We start from the raw sequence: 9,803 nt of genomic DNA, 5'->3' as shown, positions 1-9,803 counted from the left end.
CAGTCTTATGATTACATTTGGGATGCTTGTTTGTGCTGCTCACGTTTAATCACTCTTTGATCGCAATCTCGTAAAACTTCTATCCAAATCAGTCGAGGTCATTTCCGCCACAGATCGACGGAATTAATGCACATTGAAGGTGACCAGAGCGGAATTAAACACTTTATTGTGGATAAACATTGTAATCAGATGGTATGAAAAGGTGCTTAAATGAACGTGTTTGTTTACTGCAAAGGTGTCCAAAATGTCGAAAAGGTAGATTTTAAATCCCAATTAAAAGTAGTCCCCTGGAGTATAACGCATATTCTCAGCCTTTCGTCAACAGTTCTCTCAGCCCTGTGTTGCTATGGACACCAATGTTGTAATGGTAACCAAGTGACGGCGACACCAGAAAAAGGATTTAAGCAACTTATGACAGACTAATTGGGAGTAAACAATAAGAAGGTTAGTAACACTTTAGTATGGGGAACATAATCACCATTAATTACTTCCTTATTAACATGCAAATTAGTAACATATTGGCTCTTAATTAGTCATTATTAAGTACTTATTAATGCCTTAATCTACATGGCCTTATTATAACCCTAACCCTCTAACCCTAACCAAATAACTCTAAATTAAGTATTTGTTTCTTAGAATATGTTCCCCTAGTGTCCAAATAACTCTAAATTAAGTCTTTGTTTCTTAGAATATGTTCCCCTAGTGTCCAAATAACTCTAAATTAAGTCTTTGTTTCTTAGAATATGTTCCCCTAGTGTCCAAATAACTCTAAATTAAGTCTTTGTTTCTTAGAATATGTTCCCCTAGTGTCCAAATAACTTTAAATTAAATCTTTGTTACTTAGAATATGTTCCCCTAGTGTCCAAATAACTCTAAATTAAGTCTTTGTTTCTTAGAATATGTTCCCCTAGTGTCCAAATAACTCTAAATTAAGTCTTTGTTTCTTAGAATATGTTCCCCTAGTGTCCAAATAACTTTAAATTAAATCTTTGTTTCTTAGAATATGTTCCCCTAGTGTCCAAATAACTCTAAATTAAGTCTTTGTTTCTTAGAATATGTTCCCCTAGTGTCCAAATAACTTTAAATTAAATCTTTGTTTCTTAGAATATGTTCCCCTAGTGTCCAAATAACTCTAAATTAAGTCTTTGTTTCTTAGAATATGTTCCCCTAGTGTCCAAATAACTCTAAATTAAGTCTTTGTTTCTTAGAATATGTTCCCCTAGTGTCCAAATAACTCTAAATTAAGTCTTTGTTTCTTAGAATATGTTCCCCTAGTGTCCAAATAACTCTAAATTAAGTCTTTGTTTCTTAGAATATGTTCCCCTAGTGTCCAAATAACTTTAAATTAAATCTTTCTTACTTAGAATATGTTCCCCTAGTGTCCAAATAACTCTAAATTAAGTCTTTGTTTCTTAGAATATGTTCCCCTAGTGTCCAAATAACTCTAAATTAAGTCTTTGTTTCTTAGAATATGTTCCCCTAGTGTCCAAATAACTCTGAATTAAGTCTTTGTTTCTTAGAATATGTTCCCCTAGTGTCCAAATAACTCTAAATTAAGTCTTTGTTTCTTAGAATATGTTCCCCTAGTGTCCAAATAACTTTAAATTAAATCTTTGTTACTTAGAATATGTTCCCCTAGTGTCCAAATAACTCTAAATTAAGTCTTTGTTTCTTAGAATACGTTCCCCTAGTGTCCAAATAACTCTAAATTAAGTCTTTGTTTCTTAGAATATGTTCCCCTAGTGTCCAAATAACTCTAAATTAAGTCTTTGTTTCTTAGAATATGTTCCCCTAGTGTCCAAATAACTCTAAATTAAGTCTTTGTTTCTTAGAATATGTTCCCCTAGTGTCCAAATAACTTTAAATTAAATCTTTGTTTCTTAGAATATGTTCCCCTAGTGTCCAAATAACTCTAAATTAAGTCTTTGTTTCTTAGAATATGTTCCCCTAGTGTCCAAATAACTCTAAATTAAGTCTTTGTTTCTTAGAATATGTTCCCCTAGTGTCCAAATAACTCTAAATTAAGTCTTTGTTTCTTAGAATATGTTCCCCTAGTGTCCAAATAACTTTAAATTAAATATTTGTTACTTAGAATATGTTCCCCGTACTAAAGTGTTACCAGAAGGTTAAAATGTCAACTGTTTTGCTGACACAGGGTATCCGCAGGCTCTTAAAAAGTCTAAACAAGTCTTAAATCCAATCATTTCAATTTAAGGCCTTAAAATGTCTAAAATGTTCCTAAAATCTCATAAAAGGTCTTAAATACGATTTTGAAAGGTCTTACAAATCTATTGACGTTACTTTTATTTAAAACATGCATAAATTTCAGTCTCGCTTTGAAATGTTTAGATTTTTGAGGACGCTATAACGTAACTACACAGCGGAACTAAGTCAGGTCAGAATTTATGGTTAGGCAATTGTTTTATTCTGACTTCCAAGCAAATCTTGGTTCACAACAGAGAAGTGTCTGGTATTTTTAGTTAGGTTAAGCGATTCATATACTTTGCAAGTAATTCTGGGCCTCCAATTTTCCTTCAAGTCTTTTGTACTTGTTTGCCTTTATCGATGTGAAATGGGTCTTAAATTGTATTCATTATGGTCTTAAGAAAGTCTTAAAAAGTCTTCAATGTGGCTTGCTTGTTGAAACCTGCAGAGACCCTGTGACATACCATACACTATAAATACTCCTTATAACGTCGTCGTCCAAAGGTCGTAATTGTGATACACCGTTACGTTTTATTGACATATTCTAGGAGTGCAACGATTACCGGTACAAATGATGAACCCCCGTAAAATTTCCGATGGTTTGTATTACAGTTTCAAATTGTAATTATCGTAATAGATTACCGCACTTGGATAAACTCATGGTGATGCTGCTCAGATCCTGGAGAACATTTCATCGTAGCATTTAAGCAAACCAGTAATTAGCACGCTAACTAGTAGGGTTTTACGGTATACCGGTATTAGTATAGTACCGCAATACTAAATAATCATATTCGGTACTATACCGCCTCTAAAAAGTTTTTTAAAGATTTATATTATGTTTATAAACTCAGGAAATATGTCCCTTGACACATGAGAACTTTGAATAGGACCAATGTATTATCCTGTAACTACTTGGTATCGGATTGATGCCTAAATTTGTGGTATCATCCAAAACTAATGTAAAGTATCAGACAACAGAAGAATACGCGATTATTACATTTTAACAGAAATGTGGGCTCTGTACTGAGGATGTCGTTGTGGCTTGTGCAGCCCTTTGAGACACTTGTGATTTAGGGCTATATAAATAAACATTGATTGATTGATTGATTGATAGATAGAACATGTTAAAAGAGAAAGTAAGCAGATATTAACAGTAAATGAACAAGTAGATTAATAACTCAATTTCTACCACTTGTCCTTAATAATGTTGACAAAGTTGTGTTGTATGTTCACTATTTTATTTAAGGACAAACTTGCAATAAGAAACGTATGTTTAATGTACTGTAAGATTACCAGATATCAGGTAAAAATTCAATTTATTGTACCGAAAATATTGTCTCACTTGAAAAAATTTTTTAAAAAAGGGCTTTAACATCTTTCCTCATGCTAGTTAGCATAAATGCTAACATTAATGTATTTCCCCATTACAAACGGCATACCCCAATCTAAACTTGTATTAACCCTCTCTTGAATCAACACCAGTAGTTAATACTATGATCAATGTTAATTACAAAACTAAATGTGGGATATAAATAATAATGGAAGTATAATTGTTTGTATATAGTTTATTATTGGGACAAATGTTTAAGTAACACATGTACAGGGTTATTTCACATGTCTTCACTGTGTATATAATTGAACAGTGTTTATGTTGTGTACAAAGTGTATTTATAATATGTTGTGTAAAGGAAATGTCATATTTCTACGAAGCTCAAGATCAGAGCCCAATGTCTCCCGGTTTTACTACATCTTGTATTTGAGATTGTTTATAGGGTTGGGCGAATTAAGTGGTCAACTTCAGCCTAAAACCTTTTGGTCTTTAAAATTGTCAATTTGTCTATTCTGTTGAACACCGACCGAAGAAATAATACACTAAACAAAAATAAACTAATTACAGCTTGAGCAACTAATCTATTCAATCGTATACATTGGACCTAGAGCATATTAACTTTGTGTTGGATTTTGATTAACCAGACCATAATAATAATAATAGATTTTATTTGTAAAAAGCACTTTACATTGAGCAAACAACCTCAAAGTGCTACAGCGTATTAAAAAAAATAAAAAGATAACAAAATAAATAAATACAACTAGAACAGCCTAATAGCCAGAAATTGCACGCATAAATCTAAAAAAAAAAAGGCTTTTTTAAAAAGAAGGGTTTTTAAGCCTTTTTCAAAAGTATCCACAGTCTGCGGTGCCCTCAGGTGGTCAGGGAGAGCGTTCCACAGACTGGGAGCGGCGGAGCAGAAATCCCGGTCTCCCATTGTTTGTAGCTTTGTCCTCGGAGGTTGGAGGAGGTTAGCCTGTCCGGAGCAGAGGTGTCGTTAAGGATTTGTGGGTGAGCAGTTCTTTGAGGTCGAGGGGGACATTACCATAGAGCAGGGGTCACTAGGTAGCCCGTAAGGACCAGATGAGTAGCCCGCTGGCCTGTTCTAAAAATAGCTCAAATAGCAGCACTTACCAGTGAGCTGCCTCTATTTTTTAAATTTTATTTATTTACTAGCAAGCTGGTCTCGCTTTGCCCGACATTTTAATTCTAAGAGAGACAAAACTCAAATAGAATTTGAAAATCCAAGAAAATATTTTAAAGACTTGGTCTTCACTTGTTTAAATAATTTCATTAATTTTTTCACTTTGCTCCTTATAACTTTCAGAAAGACAATTTTAGAGAAAAAATACAACCTTAAAAATAATTTTAGGATTTTTAAACACATATACCTTTTTACCTTTTAAATTCCTTCCTCTTCTTTCCTGACAATTTAAATGAATGTTCAAGTAAAAAAAAAATGTTTATTGTAAAGAATAACAAATACATTTTAATTTAATTCTTCATTTTAGCTTCTGTTCTTTCGACGAAGAATATTTGTGAAATATTTCTTCAAACTTATTATTATTAAAATTCAAAAACATTATTCTGGCAAATCTAGAAAATCTGTAGAATCAAATTTAAATCGTAGTTCCAAGTCTTTTGAATTTCTTTTAAAATTTTTGTTCTGGAAAATCTAGAAGAAATAATGATTTGTCTTTGTTAGAAATATAGCTTGGTCCAATTTGTTATATATTCTAACAAAGTGCAGTTTGGATTTTAACCTATTTAAAACATGTCATCAAAATTCTAAAATGAATCTTAATCAGGAAAAATTACTAATGATGTTCCATAAATTCTTTTTTTAATTTTTTCAAAAACATTCGAATTAGCTAGTTTTTCTCTTCTTTTTTTCGGTTGAATTTTGAATTTTAAAGAGTCGAAATTGAAGATAAACTATGTTTCAAAATTTAATTGTCATTTTTTTGGTGTTTTCTCCTCTTTTAAACCGTTCAATTAAGATTGAATATCATTAATTATTAACAATAACATAGAGTTAAAGGTACATTGAGCAAATTGGCTATTTCTGGCAATTTATTTAAGTGTGTATCAAACTGGTAGCCCTTCGCATTAATCACTACCCAAGAAGTAGCTCTTGGTTTCAAAAAGGTTGGTGACCCCTGCCATAGAGGCACTGGTTGGGAAAGGCTGTCTGAATGGTACCAATATTTTGATTCCATGCACTTTTTTCGAGAGTGCAAGATTCATTTGTCAATGTCTAAGAATACAGAAGTACGATTGCACATATTTAATAGCTCACTTTTATAGTCGACTAATACTATCTTTGAGACGTTCCACGGGCCGTATCGTAAATGCTGGCTGGCCGTTCCTTTGGAGCCCTGGCATACAATATCAGTACGAACTACAAACGACAGTATGTTAGGGCATATTACCATGAGATGACTTTTCTTGCTGCTAACCACATTTACGTAACCACTATCATCCCCAAAGGCTCCTATTGAGCGCGTGATCAATGGTCAGCGTGTTGTTTCTGGTAAATGGCTACAGCTACTGCTGTGTCATTAATCCATCCATGACTTCATACTGTACCGCCTTATTAAAAGGTCATCAGGAGCAATTAGAGGGTCCAGTGGGACACTTTGACATGCTATCCCAGATTGAGATGAACAACCAAGACTGGTCACAATTTACATGAAGAATAATGGCACTGCGCTTTGGCTACTCATTGGTTGTGTTGTACTCAAGAGCACTTTCGACCAGTCTTGGTTTTAGTAACGACATAAGCGCCTCTGGGTTTTTTCTCAAGACATCAATTGTGTGGTTTGCAGTAAATAAAATGTAGGTGTGCTTGTTACCAGCTGTTGAAAAAAAATATTGTGTTAATGTATTTATACAATTCTCCTCATTTTACTACAATCCCCAAAAGCAGTGAAGTTGTCACGTTGTGTAAATGGTAAATACAAAGAGAATACAATGATTTGCAAATCCTTTTCAACTTATATTCAATTGAACAGACTGCAAAGACAAGATATTTCATGTTCACACTGAGAAACTTTACTTTTTTTTGCAAATAATCATTAACTTAGAATTGAATGGCAGCAACACGTTGTCACAGGGGCATTTTTACCACTGTGTTACATGGCCTTTCCTTTTAACAACACTCAGTAAACGTTTGGGAACTGAGGAGACACATTTTTCAAGTGGAATTATTTCCCATTCATGCTTGATGTACAGCTTAAGTTGTTCAACAGTCCGGGGGTCTCCGTTGTGTTATTTTAGGCTTCATAATGCACCGCACATTTTCAATGGGAGACAGGTCTGGACTACAGGCAGGCCAGTCTAGTACCCGCACTCTTTTACTATGAAGCCATGCTGTTGTAACACGTGGCTTGGCATTGTCTTGCTGAAATAAGCAGGGGCGTCCATGATAACGTTGCTTGGATGGCAACATATGTTGCTCCAAAAGCTGTATGTACCTTTCAGCATTAATGGTGCCTTCACAGATGTGTAAGTTACCCATGCCTTGGGCACTAATACACCCCCATACCATCACAGATGCTGGCTTTTACACTTTACGCCTAGAACAATCCGGATGGTTCTTCTCCTCTTTTTTCCGGAGGACACAACGTCCACAGTTTCCAAAAACAATTTGACTCGTCAGACCACAGAACACTTTTAAACTTTGCATCAGTCCATCTTAGATGGACAGCCCAACCGGCGGCCTTTCTGGGTGTTGGTGATTAATGGCTTTGACGCTAATGACTAATTTGTAAATATTTATCAAGATGTAATCAAACCGTAAAGCAAACACAGTCATCATTCAAATCAAGGGAGCGCATCATTCAGTCACCATGCAACAAATAGCTGGAATAAACTTCCTGAAGATGTCAGACTCTCCCCAACTCTGACTACTTTTAAAACTAGACTGAAGACTTATGTTCACCTTAGCTTTCAGCTCAATCTTTTAACTTTTAACGTCCGCACTGTTTTTATTTTCATTGTCTGCATTTTCATTTTGCTTTTATTTTCTTTCATTTCACTTTGTTGTCTGTGAAGCACTTTGAGTCTGCCTTGTGTATAAAAAGCGCTATACAAATAAAGTTGCCTTGCCTTGCCTTCTATCTTTAACGTGTCAGATTTGAATACGTGACAATGTTTGTGAATCGTGTTTTAACTAAAAGCACAACAAAAGAGGCGATCTGAGTGCCGTAAAACTGACGTGATTGTTTCTCGCCAAGTGTGAAATTGGAAGATCAATACCGCTTTTATGTACGAGCGTGGCATCGATCTCCACCCTCAACTCCCAGAGTATGATTTGTTCACACCTGTTGTGTCCTTTGGCAGGCATTCTTTACAAAGGCAGCGGCGAGAACCAGTTCATCTCCCTGCAGCCGCCCGTCATCTCCACCGTCATGGGCAACGGACGCCGCCGTAGCATCTCCTGCCCGAGCTGCAACGGCCAGGCGCAGGGCAACAAGCTGCTGGCGCCCGTGGCGTTGGCGTGGGGCATCGACGGAAGTCTCTACGTGGGCGACTTCAACTACATCCGACGCATCTACCCGTCAGGCAACGTCACCAGTATCATGGAGCTCAGGTAAGACGCTCCTCACCGCATGATGCTACGTTTTTACGGAACAACCCACACAAAATTGGATGGATTTTAGCAAATAAATTGGGTTTGTTCCCCCAAATGTTTCCTTGCTGTAGTGCAGGTGTGCCCAAAGTGAGATTTTGGGGACAACGAATGCTAAAATGTGCAAGTCAAACTTACAGTTGGAATGCATCGAGTGCCAAGTCACATAACTATGAGGAAGACTCATGTAAAATTTGCAAAAAAAAAGTTAGCATGTACACATTAGCATGCTAACAGTGTCCAATACAAAGTAACTTCACTCCGAGGTGTTTAGCTGCAAAACTGGCCAAAAAAAAGTTACCATGCTTATGTTAGCATGCTAGAATGCTAACGCTAACGTTCAGTTAGATTAAGCCGCTGAAAACGGGCGAGCAGAAGTTAAATGCGAACATTAGCATGCTAACTGCATCAGATACCAAGTCGTATGACTGTGAAGCGTACGCATGCAGAATTAGCCCAAAAAGTTAGCATGCTAACATTACCATGCTAACAGTTAGTATATTTCAAGTACCAGGCTTTGTGACTCTGTGTGGGACTGTGAAACTGGCTAAAAAAGTTAGCATCATAGAATGCAAATGTTAGCACGTTTTATTCCATAAATGTTTATTTATTTATGTATCTTATTTTATTTTGTAGTGTCAGTAATGCTGTCTGAGGCTGAGCCAATCAGTGGCCACGATACTGATTGTTTTGGTCTCGTCTAGTGGCCAATAGACTGTAGTAGTAGCATGTAGTATTTGCTTAATTTAGGTGAAAATGACGTAGAGATGCTTTGTTCCAGATAACACACAACTAAGATATGGATGTTGTGTTTGGATAGATTAGCAAGTATTGATGAAGCTATGTTGTCTTGGTTTAAAGTGGCCCCCACATATTTCAGTTTTAATTTGAGCGGTCCACGCTGGAAAATGTTTGAACACCCTTGCTGTAGTGCAGGGGTGTCCAAAGTGCGGCCCGGGGGCCATTTGCGGCCCGCAGCTAATTGTTTACCGGCCCGCCACACATTCTGGAAATACTATTGTAAAAATAAAAAAGAACACTAAAAAAAGTGGAATGTGGTGAAATCTAACGAGAAAAAGTTGCAATGTTGACACAAAAGCTGCCATGCAGGCTGTTTTTTTTTCTTTTGTCTTTCTTCATTTTTCTTTTTTTTGCCATTGCTAAAAAAAAAAAAAAAAATGACAAAAAATCCATGTTATAATGAATTATTTTCAGGGCTCCAATGACTTCAAATATTTCACTTTAAAATGTTTTATGTGGTAAATATGTGAATTATATTTTATATAGCGCTTTTCTCTAGTGACTCAAAGCACTTTTACATAGTGAAACCCAATATCTAAGTTCCATTTAAACCAGTGTGGGTGGCACTGGGAGCAGGTGGGTAAAGTGTCTTGCCCAAGGACACAACGGCAGTGACTAGGATGGCGCAAGCGGGGATCGAACCTGGAACCCTCAAGTTGCTGGCACGGCCACTCTACCAACCGAGCTATACCAATATATTGCATATATTGTGTAGTAGCCATATAAAAACATCAAAGTTTTCTTTGACAAAAGCGCATAAAACAAACAAAATAATAGTTCCAGCATAAAATCAACAGATATATCTGAAGTTGATCTCGTAACTTAAGTGTTGAA

At 35.9% G+C, this 9,803-nt stretch overlaps 1 protein-coding gene across 1 annotated transcript in view; it reads left to right on the top strand.

Annotated features, from left to right (window-relative positions):
* si:dkey-237h12.3 (teneurin-3) overlaps positions 1-9,803 on the top strand; it is a 581,230-nt gene that overhangs the window by 473,894 nt on the left and 97,533 nt on the right. The window contains 1 exon segment of the mRNA XM_062039678.1: positions 7,880-8,129. Coding sequence (XP_061895662.1) covers positions 7,880-8,129 — 250 coding nt within the window.

The sequence above is a fragment of the Entelurus aequoreus genome, linkage group LG28 (genome assembly GCF_033978785.1).
Source record: "Entelurus aequoreus isolate RoL-2023_Sb linkage group LG28, RoL_Eaeq_v1.1, whole genome shotgun sequence".
In the NCBI taxonomy this organism is placed as follows: Eukaryota; Metazoa; Chordata; class Actinopteri; order Syngnathiformes; family Syngnathidae; genus Entelurus; species Entelurus aequoreus.
The sequence above is the reverse complement of the archived record's forward strand: the minus strand, read 5'-3'. Positions and strand labels throughout refer to the sequence as shown.